General features: G+C 38.1%; 1 protein-coding gene across 1 annotated transcript in view; it reads left to right on the forward strand.

Moving 5' to 3' along the window:
• LOC133847439 (high affinity cGMP-specific 3',5'-cyclic phosphodiesterase 9A) overlaps window positions 1-21,944 on the forward strand; it is a 140,201-nt gene that overhangs the window by 68,247 nt on the left and 50,010 nt on the right. The window contains 1 exon segment of the mRNA XM_062282478.1: window positions 18,930-21,851. Coding sequence (XP_062138462.1) covers window positions 19,664-21,851 — 2,188 coding nt within the window. The 5' untranslated portion in view covers window positions 18,930-19,663.

Raw genomic sequence — 21,944 nt, forward strand, 5'->3', positions numbered from 1 at the left:
ATCAACAACTGTCCAATTTCAATGAGAACGTATTGGATTCATTTTTTGCCAGACATGTTGCTGAGCTAAACTGTGTGTGTGTGTGTGCGTTAACTCTACAAATTAGATTCTCTTCTGCAGTTATATATTTTCTAAAAAAAAAAAAAAAAATTATATGTCATTGTTTGTGTAGAATTGTGGTTCATTTAAAATAGTAATGTAAAAGAAACGTGTCACACTTGTAATCATTTTTTTATGAAATTTTGGAGTGGAGGAACATAATGCATATATATAGCTTAAGAGCGCCCCTATATAAGTACTGAATATATTATATATCAGATTGGCATTCAATCCAGACGTTTTCGTTAAATTCATTATGATTCAATGTTAAGATTGAATGCACAATGTATCTTCTAAACTAAATTGACAAAAGTAACATTGTTGCTTCTTTAGAATTGAATTAAATTCATTGTTAATGTATAAGTGAACTTTATGTTGTTGCTTCAACTTGTGTTGCTTTTAAATCTATTTTATGCATTGTCATGAATATTCTGATTTTGCAATTCTGTATTTAAGAAAACAAACTCTAGGTTTGTGTGGAATTGTGAGCAATTCAAAATAGTTAGGTCTAACAACTTCACTCAAGTTGCTACATTTTTTTGCTATTGACTAACATTTCTAATTAATTTCTAATTCGACTTGATGTGGCTTCGACTTGTGCTGTCTTTATAGCATAACTTCTAGACGTGCATCTGAAGCTTCAATATATGTATGTATATGTGTATAGTATACATATGTCGAACTCTGGTAGACTGATGTGTTAACTGGTTTCTTGTTTTTATGTGGCTGCTGCTGCTGCGTTGCTGCATGGCGAATTGATTTTCCATGTAAGCGCATTAAGCAGCACACTGCACAATCTTTCTGTGTGTGTGTGTGTCAACTTGAATGAGTGTGTGCCAGTCAGTCAGTCAGTTTGTCAGTCAGTCAATCTGGTGTCAGTTATTGCAGCATCATAAAGAGTTGTACGCACATCATAAGAGCCAACTGAGGGCAAAACCCATTTGAGGTTACACGAAAAATCGCTTTACTTTTCGACCCAACCGATGAGGTGGCTTCGGTTGCTCCTTCGCCTGCTGCGACTGTGTGTGTGTGTACGTGTATGTGTGTGTGTGTGTGGTTGTGTGTTTGCTCTTAGGTGTATACTATGTCCATTAATTGAATTGCCAAAAATTTAATGGCACACATCACTTGGGCTCCCGCTCAATGTTTAACAGCATTAACAATTTTTTATTGTTTGGTGCTGTTACTGCTTCTGCTCCTATATATAAAGTATCTATATAGTAGTAGTAACAATGTCGCTGCAGGATATTGTGCGTTAAAATCTGTCAACAGAAATTCAATTACATTGTGTGCTCTGTCCAGCAAAAATAGAATAAAAAAGGAGAAGAAGAAAAAAATCGCCCCCAAGCTGGAAGCAACACACTTCCGCCATCCTTTCGGTGTGTCCTTCTTAGTCCTACTTGTTGTCGTCGCTGTCAGCAGCTTACAACTGTTACAACACGAACGGAGACAGAGAGAGAGAGAGAGAGAGAGAGTAAAGAGAGCGAGAGAGAACAACACATTGACTGTCTTTTCAACGCCATTCTCTATATTCTTTTTTTAATTTTTGTTGCCTGTTTTTCTTTGCGTCGCCAAGTCTTTGTCATCTGCAGCCCGTTAGCTGTGCTCTCTCTTTAACTATCGCCGCAACCGCAACATCCGCTAAGCAGAATTGAGCCATCGATTCACTTGCTGCATTCTCTCTGAGCACGTTCCGGCATCTTCTTCCATCAACTACTGATGCATAAGCTGCCATTGATTACGACGCGGCGCGGCGCGACGCGTCCAAGTCCAAGTTGAGTCTAAGTGGATTCTGATTCGGCTGCTTGACCACTGGATGAGGCCAAAGTGGTAGATTAGTTTCGCACTGACTAAAAATGAGAAATGGATGATAATAAAGAGACAGAAAGCATATAAATAAAATTTACTTGGCAGTAGCTTTTGTTGTTTGCACTGTACATTGATGTTTAATACGTGAATCAGTGACGAAGAATTGATAGAAAACAAGTTTGAAGAAAATAATAAATAAACTCAAAGGTTACATTTTAAAATTATTTTACTTATTTCAGAAATTTAGAAATCATTCTATTTATTTTTCTACTATAAACTTAGAGTATTATATGATATATTAAATCTTAATGTTGTCGTTCTCTTCTAGTTACTACTTTTACCTTTTTGATAAATATTTAAAGGGTATTTTAGTGCTAATCAAGTCAAGCAATTTAATCTATTTGTTGTATATTTTGGTCTTGTGATTATTTTATTACAACATTAAGTGCTTAAGGACATAGAAGTAATGATTTAAGCCAATGATTAGCGTACAATTAAAAGACGCTAATATTTGTAGACGCGAGGCAAACAATTGTAATTTTATAATGATTTTATTTTAAAGCAATCGCAAGACAAATTCAGTAAAATCAAGCTATAAAGTAGAAGTGGAAAATATAGATGTTTTACTGTATTTCATTAAACATTAAGCTATATAAAAATATAGAAATTTTACTTTATTCCATTGCACATAATCTAAAATATAAAAAGTATTAAGTAAATTAACAGTATAGAAATATATAGCAATTTTATAATATTTCATTTAACAAAGTTAAAAAAAGAATAGATGTTAAAGAGAGTAAAAATAAGCTATGTATATAAAAATACATAAATTTCACTATATTTGATCTAACAAAATTAAAAGTAAAGTTATTATAAATAAGCTATAAAAAAATATATAAGTTTATACTATATTTCTTACCATAAAATTTAAAATAAAAATGCTGCGTACAGCGCCATTTTTTAATGCTGAAAAGTATGCAACGTTTTTCGCATTAACTCAGCAGCTTTTGGCTTCGCTTGACCTTCAGTTGCGCTTATTTGCAATGAAATGAAATGCGATTTGAACGTGGTGGATTTGTGCCCAGAGGTTGGATTTAGTTATGACAAAAATGTAGAAGAAGAAGATGACGACGCAGAGAAAGCTGTTTTGTTCTTGCGTAGTTTTTATTTTATTTGTGCTAGGCGGAATATTATACAAAATTAATATCCTCCGCAGCTAGATTGAATGGCCAAACAGATGGATTGATGGCATGGATGGCATTCCGCGTGAAAGTAAAGCGCAAAATCTGTCAACATTCCAAAGTCAAGTCCAAGTTATGCCAGAGTTTCATTCCTTCAGAGTTCGTGGCAAGCAACGGGCTTGGAAAGGAGAAAGGAGAATGGAAAACGGAAAACGGAGAAGAGCGAACTGTCATTCATTCGTTTATTGATTCATGAACGCTTTTATTCGTCTAATTTGAATAGCAGCTTTTTAATAAGCTCATTTTGGCTGGATTTATTGCAAATCATTTCGTTTATTATTGTGTTTTCTGATATCATCAAAGATTCCTATGCCATTCGCTCCGCTTAAGCTGCGTGGGAGCAAAATACTTGTGAAATTCGTAGGATTTCATCTGCTTAGCTTGCTTTTGATACAAATTGATTCAAAAAACTCTTCTACTATTGTCTTTGAACGATTGCTAATCAAATGATGAATTCTTTTTCTCTGCAACTTTTGCAATTGAAATTTTGTTTCTCTTATCGCTGTCTTCATATAAACTCAAGTCTAATTGTTCTTTACGAAAAAAGTTTATTTCTAATTCAGACTCGAAGTCAATTCGAACTGTCGATTGCTTTATTTAGCTCGCGTTTGATTGCTAAAGCAAAATAAAAATAAGTAAGTAGTTGAGCTTCGGAGGTGTTAAGAGGCGGGTGAAGGGGGGGGGGGCAAAAGTTAATCTTCCAATAGAAGAAGCCGGACATAGTTAACACTGATTGGTAATCGATAAAAGACACGAATGAGCACGAAATGCAATGAGAAAGTTGAATTAATAATTGAATTCGGGTTGCTTCCACATCCAATTGGAGGGGTTCCGGCAAAAGTAGTTGACATGACTTGACTTGACTTGACTTAAGTTCTGTGCTGTGCTGTTCAGTTGAGTTGAATTAAGCCAAAAACTTGAGTTCTCTCTGTTCGACTCTTTTTCTGTTGCTCACCTTTGCTTCTCCTTTACTTCTAGCTAGATATTTGTGTGTGTTTGTCCAGGATCCATCGTCGTCTTAAAATAGCAAATTGAGGCAATGAAAGCAAAAGTTTTTAATCAGTTATGTAAATTTGTTTCCTCAAACTTTTACCGGGCTTTTGCTGCTGTCAAAGTTATGTTTTTGTTGTTACCGCTGCCAGTCGACTCCTCATTCCCCAGTCAGCGAAATATTTAATTGGCTTTTATTTTATGAATTTATACAAATATCTGGCGCATATGATAAGTTCTTGCCACTTGACATTCACCGAACAGCATCGAAATAAAATGGAAAGCAAAAGCAAAGGAAACGATACGAAATAAAATGAAACCCAACCAAACCAAACCAATGCGATTCCTGTGCTGCAATTGGCCACGCAATTGATTTATTTTCATTGCAGTCTTCTTTTTTTTAATTCAGTTATCGATGAACAAACATTAATGCCATAATATTGATATTCGAGTGCGCGAATTTTTCTGCGCAAATGTCAAACGCTGAATAAATGTTTGCACACAGTTGTTGCACTTGCTGCAGTTAACAATAAATATAAACAAAAATAAAAACTCAATCTTTTAGATGCTTTACTAATAATCAACTTTAAGCGAAAAGTTCCTGTCAAACAAGCAGATAGAATATATCCAGTTATCATCCACTTAAAGCACATTAACGGTCTGACGGTTCGAGTCAAGTTTTTTTGTGTTGCGTCGAGTCGAGTCGAGTTGAATGCGGGATTTGTAAATCTTAAACTTAAGTCCCGCCAATATTATCCATCACTCAACAGAGCTGAAAGGTTATTTAAATCGCCACGCGTTTCCGCTTCACTGAATGCTTCTTACCTACGCTTTCTCCAACTCCATCGACATCTCCATCGACATCTCCATGGCATCTTCATCTACATCGCTCTATCGTCGTCAGGCATCGCATTTTCCTGTGCTTTCTCTCTCCTTTTCTCTTCTCTAACACTTACTCACTCATCCGCCATTCGATTGTCTGTGATTTTCCGGCTGGAGACGACGAAGGCGCAACTGCCAAATGGATGATGGCAATGTCGATGTCGATGGCGTTGTCTGTGCTAGTTCCCACGGTAAAAGTTGCTTGTGCGACGAATGACCTACAGAATTTTGTGATACCAACTGCTTGAAATACCAGAAATGTATCTCAGCTATGCTATATACAGCAATCTGCATACGTAGCTGTAACTGTGACTGTAACAGCCCAGTCAACCTCAAGAGAGTAAATCAGAAGTGTTATAGAGTAATCAAATATAAATTATTCGAAGCGTTGTTTTTACTGCTGCTAATTTATTTCTTATATATTACAATGAAATTGATGGTAATAGTTATTGATAGAGCATAATTCAATTAATAATCACAATTTTAATTTATGATTTGTATTTTTCTGCACAATTATTGACAAAGTTGTACAACCTTTAAAAATCATTATTATTTAAGTTTATACAAAGTCCTTATCGAAACTTTATAATTAGTATGTTGTAGGTGTAACAATTTTAAAAATTTCCATAACTTCAAACTAGTACTATTAAAAATGAATATTAATAAGAAAAATGATTTGAAATTCGCATAAATAAAAAATACTATTAAAAATAATAAATCGTGTAAAATAGTTAAAATTAATTAACAAAATTATTATGAATAATAATGTTATAAAATAAAATTTAGTAAAAACACTTGTGACTTAAAATCTAAAATTATTTTTTGCGTAATCCAGTATTTTTATATGTTTTGCTAAAGCTAATTCAAAGTATGTAAGCTAAGCAATATTTTTGTATTTGAATTTTTGCGTGAAAGTGTATTTTTTATGGTTATAACTATTTAAAATTATATATGTACATATACGCGTATAATACTATTTTAAATTCCTCAAAATAAGCAATAGTTTTTAATATGATTATCAAATATTCTTCTTTTAATTGGAAATCGTTTCAAAAGCTGGCAGAAGATACATTTGTTATTAAATTTGACTCGTTTGCTTCAGTAGGGAGAAAAAAAGAAAGACTGTGAGTAACTACGACTGCAACTGTAACTGTAACTGTAGCTGTATCTATGACTTTGACTCTGACTCTGTGAATGTATCTGAATCTGAATCTGTAGCTGAAACTGAAGCTGAAGCTGTGAGTGCTTCTCCCTGTGGCTGGCTCTGCAACTGGCTGCTGTCAGTTTGTTGTCGTTGTTGTTTCTGTTGCTGCTGCTTCTTCTGCAATATGCATGACATATGCGGTACACATACACACACACATACACTCACACACACAGAGTCACATTCACAGTGTCTCCCTCGGCCATTAATTGTGTGGCCCGGACAGGCATTGTGAGTGACTTGGGCCAGGCAGGTAAGCAGCTGCGATAACTCAACGACATTTCATTAGACCATTAACTGTCAACTGCATGGGGCATGCGGCATGATTCTCCATCTCTTTCTAGCTCTCCTCTCTCTATGTGTGTGTGTGTGTGTGTATGTAAGTTAGTGTGTTTACATTGTTGCTTTTGTTGGTTGGTTTTTCGTTTACTTCCGCTGCTTTTCACATTTTGGGACTTGCTTGGCTGTTGTGTCTGAACAAATTGGCCAGAAAACATTATTTATGGTCGACCTTCAGTCATTTTTGAATTGTCTCTTGTGCAAGCAGACAACAGCGAGGCAGAGAGAGATAGAGAGAGAGAGAAGGGACAGATTTTATGTAAGGTAATCACTTGATGCTTCAATCGATTGTGATGCTGGCAATTTCTTATAAATCTTATTAGCATGCATCATTTCATAGTATAATCATATATTAAATAGTATTTGCTAATTTTATTTTGTAATTATTATTATACATCATTATTTTTAATAGCATTTATTATATTTTTTAGTGATTCATATAAGTGCTTTGTATGTATTGGAACATAAAGTTTTAAATTTTGAAAGATTTCTAATAATTACTTTACATTTTACATAATTATATTATTATACATATTTATTCTTAAAATGAAAGTAACAATGAAAAATCTCTTAATGGAACATTTAGTTAATTTGTTGTAAATATTCGGCAGTCATCAAGTTATTTGCTGCTCATTTAATTGTGTCCAGTGTTGCACACCGTGAAAACCACACAGAAATGTCGTTAACCAACACATTTTGCGGCTAGCCACTGCAATTGCTGCTGCCGTAAGACGATGAGTGGGATTCAAGCAATAATCCTTCGAGTTATATGCAGTCAAAACACACACACAGATATACACGCAATTTGTAGACATTTACATACATAGTGTAGTATACTATATAAAGCGTGTGTGTGTGTGTGTAGTTGTAACAATGTTGTAACTGGTAACTGTCAAATTGCTTGATAGAGCAGCAGCACAGTAAACTCATCCAGAGAATGGTCCGGCAAATTGAAGCTGGTTGTGTAAAGCACACACACACACACACATACAGGAAGTGGGCGGATGAGAAGAAGAGAAGAGAGAGGGAGGGAAGTGCGAGAAAGGCAGCTAGAGGCTGTCAAACAAATAGTTTGCGTTTTGTTGACTCGGCTTGCTTTTTGCCCAAGAAGCTGCCCTTTCACCTCCCACTTAATATGTATGTGTGTGTGTTGGTGTGTGTGGGTGTGTGTGTGTGTGTGCGATTGTTTGTGACTTTTGATTAGGCCGAATGTTTGCATGGCGGTCAAAATGTCCGACCCAACGTCCTAGGCAAATACATTTTGACCTGACTGAGTGAACGGTTGCTGCTGCTGCTGCTGTTCCACTTGTTTTTGTTGCCTACTTTCAGGCGCGCACTGCGGTTGCTTTGTGGCCCAATTGCTGTTGCTGACAACAACGGCAACAACATACAGCGGACAGCAGCAACTGTCAAGTTTGTTAGTTTGTGTTGCTGCTGCTGCCTTTCATGTGGCAGGCGGCAATACCCTGCAGTAACTAAACAGCTGCCAATGGGGTATATGAAGACTGAATAGAGTTGAACAGAGAGTAAAACTTATTTGATGGCAAAACTGTAGAATGAAGCTGCAAATTCTCAAATATTTCAAGCTACATTTTAATACATTTATTTTATTGAGTGAAAAATTGTAGAATTACTCGTTGCCACCTAAAAAGCTTAAATCTCAATTTAACTTTTATTGCATTAAGAAATAACCAAATTATTTGGTTAGCTTTCTGACGAAAATGTTGCGTGCGACACTATCTAAAGTAAGCTTGACTTTAAAACTTGACTTTCTCGCAAATGTTGTTAATAATTTGAGCAGCTTTTTTTAAAACATATTTTCTACCTAATAAACTAAAGTACATTCTACTCGAGTAACTATTGGAAATGTGCTCTGTCTATTTAGTTGACTTTTGTGTGTAGGCAAGGCCAAATATTTGGTGTGTTTGTTGTGTGTGTGTGTGTGTTTATCTGCTCGGCTCGGCGAATATTGTCTTTATTTGCAGGCAGCGGCTCAATTTCTTCTTCATGTCGACACACACACACACATACACAAAAATGTCAACTGTTATTTTTATTTTTATGTGGGGTCTTCTCTCTTTTTGTTTGTGTGTGCTCTGCTGCTCCATCTAGTTGTGTAGCTGCTGCTGCTGTTGTTGTTTATCTTGCGGACATTTCATTTGACTCACAGCTATCATCATTTGTTTTGCCACGTTGACACGTTGACCACGTGCCACACACACACACATAAACACACACATATTTACAACCATGTCTAATGTTTATTTGTACACATCGTCGACGTACCTGGGCCCTGTCTCTGTCTTTCTGTCTCCCCCCTTGGGAGCAGCAGCGCTCTTTGTCATTTTGATTAATTCTCGTTTTATTTAATTGAAAGTTTAGTTGGCGATTTACTTGGATTAGCCGCAAATGCATTTAATTTATTAAAAGCAAGCTTCTTCGTCCCTCCAACAATTCAACTTGAAATTGAACTCGAGTGGACGCAAATTAAAATAAATACACGAATGAACGTAAAGATATTTTCCTGACCTCGAAAAAAAAAAAACGAAATGCAAGCATTAATTACAAATTGCAATTGGCAGAAATTTTAATGGAATGACATCGAAAAAAATTGCTATGGAAAATATGCATTGCATTGCTTTTATTTATCGCGAAATTTTACAATGCGCAATTAAATTACACAAAAATCGAATGCAGAGAAGCAACAACAAAAATACAGAATGAAATGAAATGCTGCAGTAATGCGATCTGATTGCGTGTTGCCCTTGAAAATTATGATTAAAATATGTTAATTTGCAATTATTCGAGTGAAATGAGATGCCAATTTGCAAATGCAATTTCAGTTTAGATTTATGCATTATCAGAGTCAATTTTAAATTCGCAATTTTTTTTGTTTTTCCTCTTTAAATTTAAATCGCGTAATCGCATAAATATTTATTGGCTTAGTTGAGTTTAGCAGCGCCATCTATCGGCAAGTAGCTGCCACAACAACGCAATAACGCGTATACGCAACGTTGTCGTTGTCGCTGTTAATTGCGTGTTGAGCTGCAGCAAAATTGCAACTGTTGCTGTTAATTAGCTGAGCTCAGCTCTCTTTTACTCCACTCGATACGAGTTGCAACTCATACCGAAAAATACTTTCTATAGCTATGCGAGTGTGCGTGTAAGTGAGTGTGTGTGTGTGTATGGCATGTGGCATGTGTTGGCGTTGGTGTATTGACAGTCGTCCTTAACCACCATCGTCATCGTGGTGCTCATCGTTGTTGCTGTTGTTCGTCGCTTGTTTACCGGACTTATTTATAGATTGTCAGGGATTGTGCCCAGAACCTGACACACAAATACACATACACACACACACACACACACAGTGCGTGCGTGGGTTGAAGCTGCCGCTACTGTTGGCTGGCTGGTTGGTTGGCAAGCTCGTAATTTCCATATTAAACCCACATGAGGGTCACAAATACCGAAAAGGTGGCGAAAAGAGGCGACACAAGAAAAACTACAACTAATGCGACTGCCGCTGTCGCTGCCGCTGCAAAAGCGGAAAATGGAAAATGGCAAATGTGTGTCTGACAACTGCAAACAAGTAAAATGGCAAAAACGAGCGTGCGTCTCTTTCTCTTTTCGCTTCACTAGTTCACTCACTCTCTTTCTGCATCTCTCTCTCTATCTCTGGCTGAGCCGTTGGACAAACAAACTGACACTGGAGACGTTGGAGCAGTGGATAGAAAGACTCGGTGAAGGGCGAAGAAGTGTAAGAAAAGTGAAGAGCAGAAGCGGGAGCCAGCAGACTTTTGATTTATCACCTTAATAAGCGCAAAGAATCCTGTGGGTAACATTATTTACAACTAGCATGAATGATGAATGATGCCAGCTCTCTCCTCTCTCTCCCCTCCTCACTGTTGCTAACTGGCGAACAGGTGAGACAAACAAAGCCCAAGGATATCCCAATACACACTCATACAAACACACACACTTGCGTTTTCAATGGCATCATCAGCAGCACATTATTGACATGAAATAGAAATTAAAAACTCACACACACACACGGACCAACACACACACGCTCGCACACACTTCGCTGCAGAGCGGAAAATCTGAAAATCAGTTGCTTAAGTAAGTTCGCTCTGGCGGCGTCCGTTTGCCATCTCCGTGTCCTGTGTGTCCTGTGTGTGTCCTCACATCCTGCTGCCTGTTTATTTTATACGGTTCGTTGGCTTTGCTTTTAACCGCTCTGCACGCTCTGCGTCTCTTTCTATCTCCGTATCTCGCATCTCTTTCTCAGTATCTTGGCTTGTTTGCGCTTAGTTTGATTGAACACCAATGCGTGTCTGTGTGTGTGTGTGTGTGTGTGTGATTGTGTGTATGACATGAAGGGAATGTCAAGGCATCAGACAACATGATTGCTCAGACAAAACGCTTGCTTGGACTTTGTGCTTTGCTCTGTGTTTAGCATATCCCAAAATGTCACGAGCTTTCTTTTTTCTTCTGTATTCTTACTCACAAATTCACAGATTCACTCTTCACGGCATTTGCATAACTTTTCATGTGGGTTTCGTTTGTGTTTCGCCTGCGTTGTTTATGCACTCAATTGTCTAGTTTATTCGCCAATTCTCTAAAATATTGTTCGTCAATTTTCAATCATTTTTCGCAGCAATAAATGTGCGATAGTTGTTTATTTGATATACGCAAAAGTCACAATGAAAAAAAATATTCAATGAGAATTTATCAGGAAGCAAATGTTATGCATACAACACATTTCATTAAAAATAAAGAATATAACATTTTAAATAGCGTTATTAAAAAGCAAAGATCAAACTCTTTAATGAAAGTTGATTAAGAAAATAAATCAAATAATTTTATGAGAGTGTTTAAAATAGAAATTAGAGTATAGAATTATGTTAGATATAGTTAGAAATAAAATAAAAATATTCATTCAAAAATTATGGCAAATATAAAAAAAAAACAATAATTTGTAATTCAAATAAACACAAACTTATTTCTAAAGCCCTGACTGCAAATACCTTCGGCTTGGATAATAATTATTATAGCAATTTATGAAAGGAGAAATACTTGTGGACTGATTCAAATAACATGCTTAAAATATATAACAAAGCATTTAATGGTGAAGACTTTACTGCAGATAGCAATGTCTTGAAGAATTAATGAAGAGTAAAGATCATATAAAATTCTTTAAATATGTCGAAATTTTCATAATAAACAAGCTTCAATAAAATTTAATAAATAAAATTACTTATTAGAATATTGGTTAATAACTTTTAGAAATAAAATAGTAAAAGACGTTAAGTTTAATTGCATATAATAAAATGAATTTAAAACATAGAACATAGATTACAGAATGGACTTTGATATAATTCGAAAAGTGAAGAAGAAAATTGTGTCGCAATAACGTATAGAACACATTAAATCCTATAATTGCGTCGAAATGAATGAATAATTCTACTGACATTTGAATGCGTTTAAAAGACGAAAAATTGGTCATTTGAATAACATTTGATTGTACCGAGAAGTGCTTACACGAAATGCTTAAATGAAAATGGGACAGATACACATATTTATTCGAAGAAGCACAACCAACTAGATGCACTAGATGTGTGTATTTGTGGAGAGTGACTCGTAACTGTGTTTACAACTGCCATAAAAGTGCCCAAAATGCAAACATGTTGAATGCATTTAATTAGTTGCAGATTAGCTGCGACTAAGAGGCGCCCAGCAAAGCTCAGACAGAGCAGAGCAGAGAGAGATAGAGAGGGAGATAGAGAGCAGAGAACTTGGCTGCTGGATGCTAGATGACGATGCCATATATGATGGCAGGATGCCAACGTTTTTGCCACAGCCAACTGGCCAACTGGCGAACCAGGCTAAAACCGGCCAAGTTGGCTGGCCAAGCCATTATTTAGGGTTGTTAAGCGATTTCCGTTGTGGGATTGAATATTTTGCAGGCGCTTCAAGTTCTTCTCTTTCCCCATATGTGTGTGTGTATGTTTGTGTGTGTGGTGCGTGAGTGTCTGGTATATTTATATTTTAAGCAAATGCACAATGCAGCACACACACACACACACGCTTAGGGACAGCGTTGAGCACGAAAAGCTGCAAAAATATGCAAAGGCAAAACAAGCAACCAAAAGCCCAATTCTCACACACACACACACACACTCATACATACTCGTAGCTGGCAAATAAAACGTTGGCAACCGCACGCCATTTTCATGTTGCATCCTGTCATTACACACAAATACTCTCACACAAACTCACACACACACACACAGTTGCCGGCTTCACGGCTTCTCTGGGTCTCGGTTCTCGGGTCTCTCGCATACTCTGGCCGCATATGCAAAACTGCTCGTTTATTCAACAACATAAACATTGTTGTGCACATAAATTTATACAAAGTTCTAGTTTACATACCAACACACACACACACACACACACACTCATATACAGGGCAGGGCTGGCACAGTTAAACGGGCCGAATCGATATTCATATCAACCGCAAAATGTGTGTCGACGTCGCCGCCGTTGCTGCTGCTGCAGCATTTCAAGCTTTCTTTTTTTTTATTCTCGATATACTCTAGGTCAGCGGGGTAGATGGATTTTTTCGAGGCAGCTGGCTGGTGAAGTCTTTAAACAATAGTGAAACATATATTTTACGGTTTAATTGAAAAAATATTCTTTTGCTAATAACAAATTTCAAAAAGATTTTTATATTTGTGAAAACTTTTTGTACTTATGTTATTTATAATGCTATGATTATATTTATTATTATTATTATTCAAATAGTTAACATTTTGTGATTTGAAATTAAAGGAAAAAAATCTTTCGTACACATTACAATTTTACAATATTTTAATCATGTGAAATTCTATCTTATTTATTTTTTAATGCTACATTGTAAAGAAGAAGCATTAAACAATTTTTGGGTATATATTAAACATGTTAAAGTTCAATTACAAAAGTCTCTTTTTGATTTATTTAAAAACATTCTAAAATATTTCTTACTTGTATGATTTATTTTTATTGCTTTATTATAATGTAAAGGCTTCCAGAAATTGTTAAATATGTATTTATATTTTAGGACTCAATAGAATCTTTCTCAATAAGATTCAATTTAAACAAATTTTACTATTTTCAATTTGGCTGAAATGATTTTGTATTTATATTAAATGCTTTATTATAATATACAGACTTTCAAAAATAGTTATGATTTCAAGACATAAAATCTCTTTCTGATGAATATTATAAAAAAATGGTACAATATTTCAATTATGTGAAATACTATTATTGCTTTTCCTTTAAAGAATAGTTGAATATATATTTAACAAATTATGGTTTAATAGAAAAATTGATCCATTTAGTATACATTTAATATATATTTATATTTGTAAAATACTGGTATTAAATAATAATAAAATATATATTACATTTTTTTTTTGGTTTTTTTTATATTATAAATTTCAAAATGATTTTTGCTATTAAAAACTTTAATGCCACATTATTGTGTGAAATCTATTTGTATTGTATGAAGCCTTTCCTTTTAATGTTCTATTTTTTATTAATTAATTTATTGATTTTTATGCTCAACGTGTGACAACTTTTTGCATTTATTTTTATTGCTACATTTCAGTTTATTAATTATTTCACACTCATTTATAGCGCATTTGTATATTGTACTCATTGCTGCAACGTTTTCTGTATTTAATGTTGTTTTGGGTCATGCGGGCGATTTGCCTTAAAGTAAGGTTGCACAATTGATGCATTTAAAGCACCTGCATATTGTCAGGGTTGCCACCTCTTTCCCACCTCTTCTCCCACCATGAGATGGCCGATTTCGGGTAGCATATGTTTGTTGTAATTGTAATGTGCCGATCAAACAGTTAGTCAAATAAATGCTATGAAACACTTTCGTAATTAAAGACTTTGGTCAGTGTTTTGACTATAAACAAGTTTTTGTCAGCTTTAAAGTTCGAGAAGTTCTTTAAAGTTTTAACTGCGAGTATTTCGAAACTCTGTTTGCAGTCTCTTACTTGTTGTTGTTGTTGTCTTGTTGCCACCAGCTTCACTCTTCTGTTAATTGCGACAATTCGCAGCTCATCTTCCACCACCAGAACCTCGGTTTCAGCCTCCGTCTCTGCCTCCATCTCCCGTCTTCGTCTCCATCTCAGTCTCAGCTTCTGCTGCTGCTGCACGCCTACTCAACCTCAAGGACTTGCAAAAAGCTTTCTGGCATGTCAGATGCGCTCCACTGCACTCTTCTTCTCTAGCTCGGAGTTCGTGTGTTTGTCTGTGCCTGGCAGCAGAGAACAGGACACGCCAAATGCTATCTATGCCAACACTCAACAGACTCTAAATCTGAATCTGGCACCTCTCGTTGAGATGTGGTTACCTCCATCTAGGTGGTCACATTCAAGGCAAGCAGCCGCTTCTCGCCATCAGACAACTTACACAGCTCCTCACAGCTCGCAGCTCACAACACTCTATCTATCCTTAGTACTTGCTAGTTGTGAGACTGCTGCGAAATCATAGGATTTATTTACAAGGAATCAATTGCTGGCAAAGACAACTTAATAGATTATTGGCTACACTCGAAATAAAACGTGTACTCGAATATGTTTTTATTCTCGATTATTTTGGCATTTGAGTATGTGAAGCGTTTAAGTTATATGCTTCACAATGCTAGGAACTTGTTTTAGACCTTAGAAATAAATTTGGATATTGTATAAAATATGTTTAGTTGGATTCTGCTTTTGAGAGACTTAATTAATTGAAGTTTGAACTTCAGAGTCATAGAAACTTAATGAATTGTTTTGAAATTTGCTTAAAATATACATATATAATTTTTATTTGAGATTGCTTTAATTTTTCAGAATATGAAACGATTAAGCGACAAGCTTCGAATGTTAGAATGATGTCAACTTAAGAATAAATTTTAAATTAAATAAAATATATATAGTCTTCGTTATTTTTGCTTTGAAAATATGGATCAATTCAAGTTTAAACTTCATTAGAGATTTATTTCAAATTTTATTAAAATATGTACAGTTTTATTTAGGATTCCTTTCACTAGTGAGAATATGAAACGATTGAGCGATAAGCTTTAGAATGTTAGCGACTAGATTTATAGTTTCGAAATTAATTTGGAGCTTGTATAAAATGTGATTAATTTTTTTCTGGATTATGTTTTCATTTAAGAATATGAATCACTAAAAGTTTAAGCTTCAGAGTTTTGGAAACTAGATGATTTAAATTTTTTTTTTAAATGTATAGAGAACATGAAATAATTAAGCTACAAGCTTCAGAATGCTAACAACTTGTGTTTTTCTTTAAAAATACATTTAAACAAAATTGAATAATTTGACATTTATATGAAATTTATATAACTTATTTCTCGCATTAAATAATTATTTTGGCATTTCAGTTCAAATTATTTGAAATTTGTCTTAAATTTAAAGTACAATATTAATGCAAATATTTCTTAATTGTATCGTAAAACATACTTAGCTTAAGTTGTAGTACTATTCACATTATTTGCCATTAATTATACGATGAAACTATAAAAAGAAAAACAGCTTTAAAGCAATGAATATACGTGCCTGGGTATTTAATCTGAGACACCCAAAGACACCCAAAAAAAAGTAAAAAAGCAGCTCGCGCCGCGTTTTTGTTTTGTTTTTGTGATTGTGTGTGTGTGTTTTTTATTATTTGTATTTAACGTGGCAAAAATGCCAAACCGAAGCTTATTAAAAAAACATTTCATTTCATTTGCTGGCTGGCGTTTCGCTTTGCGCTCTCAGTTGTTTTGTTGCTGTTTTGCTTGCCTTATGCTGTAAATAAATAAAATGGCAACAACAGCAACGATGGCAACCAGCAACCAGCAACTTGGCAAGCACCCAAAATTGTTGTTACCATTCAACAGTTGGCCACGTTCATTGAGGTTGTCTGGTGCCCTGCCGCCTGCTGCTATCGTGTAAGTTGTTGGGGGGAGAAAGACGTATGAAGACGAAGGGAAGTTGCTGGCGTGTTTTGGATACGAAGCCGCATTTGCGTCCTCGGCGGTTTTTGTTTGCGTTTGCGTTTTGTCAGCCATGTGACAGCAGCGGCAAACAGCGCCACCTGCGGCTCCATATTGACACTTCTCTCTCTCTCTCACACTCTTTTCTCTCTCTCTCCCTCTCCCTTCGTATTTGTATGAGCGCCTTTTTGATCGTATTTGCCGAAGAGCTTTAATCAAACAGCCCATAATTAAATGTTGCAAGTTTTTCAGTGGCAAATAAACAACAATAAACGAAATGAGCAAGCAGCAATACTTTTCTTTCTCTTTCTCCCTTTCATTTGTTGATTATCTACCTGTATAACCTTTGTCTCGCATTTTTTGCTCGTGACAAAATTGTCAGCATGCCAAAGGACCTCGACACCATCATCGACACACAAATAACATGCCACGTTAACTGCTCGCAATGCGTTCGACATTCCAAAACTGAAGCTGACATTGCACAGAGAACGTTGAGAGCGTCGAGTAAGCCAATCAGAACTTTGTCTAGTCAGAAGGGCGGAAGGTGTCAAGGACAAAGACAGCAGTTGTGTTAACAAGGCTGCTAAATGAGTATTGATTTAAGCCAGGGGAATGCAAAAAGTCAAGCCTAGCCGACAAACTTGCCAAACATTTCGAGTTAGCGCAGTGCGGAATTCATTGAAATTATAAACAAATCATAGATTTAGATTAAATGGACTTTGAACTTTCACAGCTTATTCAATTTGCAAACAAGTCTGGTACAATTTGTTATTTTTCTGAAATAGTTTTGTTAACGTGCTCCCAATGCTTTAATTTGCTTACATTAAACCCCAAAATGTTCAGTATTTAATGTGCGAAACACTTAATAACAAAAAGACATTAAATACAAAATTGCAACCATTTTAAACACTTGCTTGCAACTTTATAAAACCTTTGTGTATTTCTTCCTCGTTTTATTCTTTATATATCTCAATATAACTTACATATGGTGTACTTATCTCGCTCAATTTATGTTTTTCTCCCCCCTTGCTGCGCGTCTTTAGCAGTTGACACACTTTAAACTTTTGCCGTACAAAGTGTAGCTTAAGTTTGACGTATCTTCAAACATGAATCTGGTTTTTATTTGATGCCCGTAGGGCAAGAGCTATGTTGCAATACCCTGTTAATGCCATTGCCTACAAGGGTATGTAATAGTAAATGTGTTATTCGAATGAGATTTATAAAATAAAGTTATCTACTCGCAAAACAAAACGGTCGTGCATTAAGGCTGCGTTTAGGATGTCTAGTATACTAGAAATTGAGTTGCTGAGTATCTGCTAGTCACAATTCGGTAGGCGACCCTCTCGTTGGTGTGGCAACAAAGAATTCTTCTGAACACCATGCACTACTCTGTACTCCACTCCACTCCACTTCACGCCGCTCCATGTGGCATTCAGTTGGCGCTTTGTCTTGCCGCACACACGAGCTGTGCTGACAAAGATGACAGACTGAATGACAGCTGGACGGACAGCGGCTGCCTTCAGCTTTTGCCCGTAACGCCTGCTGACCACATGCGTTTATGTGTGTGTGTTTGAGTGTGTGTATTTGTGTGGGTGTGTGTAAGTTGCACTTAACCGACTGAAGCCATGAGCCACGGGGAAAGTAACTGTTTGACATTTGCTGTCATTGTCAACGTCCTCGACAATTGTTATTGTTATTGTTCTTCCTGCTGCTGCTGTTGTCAGTGTTGCTGCTGCTGCCTGCTGCTACTGTTGCTGGTATTGTGGCCTTTTGTGCAATTGCCGTTGTTTATCCAGAACCTTTGGCCATCATTGCTTTTGTATCTGTTTCTGTTTCTGTGGTCGCCGATTGTACCTTATATACTATATGAGAAATTTTAAAACCATCTCTGGTCTTGAGCTGCACTTTCCAATCAATCCCTCGGCAACAATAATGCTTAAGTGCAACAGCAGCATCAGCAACCAAGGCTACAAATGTAATGCGAGTTGGCAAATACTTTTTAAAGTTTTAATTGTCTGGCATTTCTATATTATTTATGTGCAATTTATGCGACGTTTTGCCTCATTAAACTGATAGCGATTGAGGGCTTACATTTCAGTTGATAGTAGAACAAAAAATATGCAACTTTCAACGTAAATATATAAAAGAAAAAATACTATAACATGTGCTACACAATACTCGTTACTCGTTACTCGCTACTCGTTACTTTGGTTTTGTGCACTAGAACTAAGTTAAGCGCTTAAACTATGCATAAATGATGAAGTCAATATGCATGACTGACATTTCTAATTAATGTTGAATGCAATTTTTTCATTGTTTGTTTGTATCTTTGCAGGCATTGCGATTGTTTCACAAAAACGGAAACGGAAGTGACGTGCCGGCTGCGCCAAAAGCGACAACGTTTTCAGACAGTTGAAAAATGCAAATTAAAATACAATAAAATGTAAAACACGACACTGACAACAGCGACAACAACAGCCACAGCAACAACAACATCTGCAGCAGCAGTTGAAGCAGAAAAGACTAAAACTCTGATAGAGAGAGAGAGAGAGAAAGCTAGTATATGTGAAAAAGAGATAGAAGGAAAGCGAGAGTGAGTGAGAGAGGGGAGAAGTAGAAAGTGAATCGTGGAAATGGAAATGAGAAACGCAAAGTGGCGGCAACTTTTCCACTGAATTGATTTGAGCAATCGGCATCAACGACATCTCAACGGTCACAGGATACGCTATAGATATCAGCAACAGCAACAGCAGTAGCATTAATTTGCATAATTTTCAGAGCATTAGCAAACAAAAGCGAACGCGGTCGTAAAAAGGCGTCACGCAAACGCATAAAGAAATTACACCAAAAAAATAAATAAAGGAGAGAGAAGCAAATGAAATTAAAACAATGAAAGCCAAAGGCTGCGCTAACATCGTGATGTCTTCGCCTGCAGCAATTGTTGTGCAAGCAAATTAATGCAAACAGCAGCAGCAGCCACAGCAGCAGCAACAACACTTTGACCACGTGTAACGCGCGCCCCAAACGCGACATTTACGAGAAAGAAACGGACGCGAGGGTTGCCTATAAATGTACCAGGACAGCGGCTGCAGCAGCAGTAGTCGACGTGGCAGCGCAGCAGCCGCAGCAGCAGCAGCAGCACCAACAACAGCAGCCGCAGCAGCAACTGGCGACGAGGAGACGTTGGAGGCGCTGACAATAATCACAACCACAACGATCACAACGACAACGGCTGATGCGAAAATTGGCGCTGCCGACACAACAGCAACAACCACAACAACAACAACCACAGTAATCACGGCAGCAGCCGCCGCCGCAGCAGCAGCAGCAGCGACAACAACAACCAGCGCTACAGTCGATAGCATCGCTAGCAGCAGCAGCAGTAGCAGCAATCAAGGCAGCAACAGCGACGACGACGACGTTTACGCTGACGCCGACGCTTACATTGACGTAGACGTCGACGTTGACGTTGACGTGGATATTGAGTGCACAACAGCGCACGGTTCGCGATTGCCGTCGTCAAACAGCAGCAGCAGCTGCGGAAATGCTGCAGTACTGCAACAGCAGCAACAACAAGCACTGCAGCCACAGCAACAACAACCACTGCAACAACAACTACACTCGCAGCAACAACAGCTACAACAGCAACTGCAACGTGGCAACGCGGCTTCGTTGAACGCCGATGTGCGGCTGCTGCGTAAAATTGGATACATTGCATCGCGAGTTCGTTGCTTGGCCAAATATTACGGCGACTTTCGGCTCGTTAATCCATACAGTGCTCAGCGGCAGCGGCGACAGCTGCAGGAGATCTTGCTAAAGCACTCGATCTTTGATCCGGGACGCGAACGCGAACGGGCGCTGGTGCTGGCCGCGGCAGCGGTTGCCGTGGGTGCAGCCTCAGCAGCAGCAGCATTAGCAACAGCAACAGCAGCAACAGCGACAGCTGTGACACGCAGCCAAAGCTGCAGCAGTTGCTTTGAGGAGCAACAACTGGAAGAGGAAAGCGAATTGCAACACGAATCGGAGCCAGAAGAGGAGCAAGAGTTGCCCCCAGTCACACCAGCAGCAACAGCAGCAACGACAACAACAACCACAACAGCGACGGCAACAGTGAGACGCAAATCGTCGAGCAGCTCGGCGAGTGCAACAGCCACAGCATCGGCATCAGCTTCGGCATCGACATCGGCTTCAGCGTCCGCATCGACATCGCTGCTGGCAGCTGCCACGCCCATTGCGCTGCTCGAAGAGTTGTTGATACAGTTCTACGAGGATCAGGATCAGTGCATTCACAAGTTGACTGTGATACGCAGACGCTTGGCCTGCAGCGACAACCTCAACAACAATAACAACAATAACGCCAGCAACAACAACAATAATAATAGCAGCGACAACAGCAACAGCAGTGACACTCGTCAGCACAACAACAACAGCAGCAACAGCAATAGTAACAGCAACAGCAACAGCATTAGCAACGGCCAAAGTCTGACCATGTCCACGTCTATGTCGAACATGGTGGAAGCAACAACAGCAGCAGCAGCCGCCGCAAGCGCAGCAGCGGCCGCCGCAGCAGCAGCAGCTGCAGCAGCAACCACAGCTGCTGCAGCGGCAGCAACAACTGGCGGCGAGACAGCTACTGATGGCGGCAACGCGACAACAGCAACCACAACAACAGCAACTAGTCATCAGACACGCGCTTATCTGCAACCATCGCATGATGCGGACAATCCACGACGTCGTCGGGCCAGCGATTGCTCCGCTGTGCAGGCAGCGGCCGCTTTGTCCAATCAGCTGCACTGCATCACGCTCAAGAACAACAATTGCACAGCGGCAACAGCCACGGCCGCAACGACGGCAGCCAAGTTGCCCTTTCATCGCGGCAGCTGCGGCGCTGCCGGTGAACATTTGCTGGCGGCGAATTCAATTGCCAATCGTGCCACGATCATATTGAGCAAATCGTGCAGCAATGTGGATGGCGATGCCGGTCTCCGGGCGGCGAATGTTGTCGGGAGCAATAAGTTGCGTGCCAGCGCCACCGACATTGAGAGCAATTCGAATGCTTTGAATGGGGCACGCGATGCGATGACAACAATTGCGAATGCCGCCGCCGCGGCTGCCTCCAACAATGGCAACAATGAGTTCAGCATCCTGCAGCTGAACAACACGATCATCCAGTGTCACTTCAATGACGACGATTTTCGCGCCCTTGTCAAGGATCTCAAGCGCAAGGTTGAGTACACGGAGCGCATGAATTGGCTATGTAAGTACTTGATATTGCTTTTTACTTGTTTACTTTACAACAATCGATCAAGTATGTTATCTAAAAATCCCTTTTATGAATTGTTTCGATGCT

The sequence above is a fragment of the Drosophila sulfurigaster genome, chromosome X, assembly GCF_023558435.1.
Source record: "Drosophila sulfurigaster albostrigata strain 15112-1811.04 chromosome X, ASM2355843v2, whole genome shotgun sequence".
Classification (NCBI taxonomy): domain Eukaryota; kingdom Metazoa; phylum Arthropoda; class Insecta; order Diptera; family Drosophilidae; genus Drosophila; species Drosophila sulfurigaster.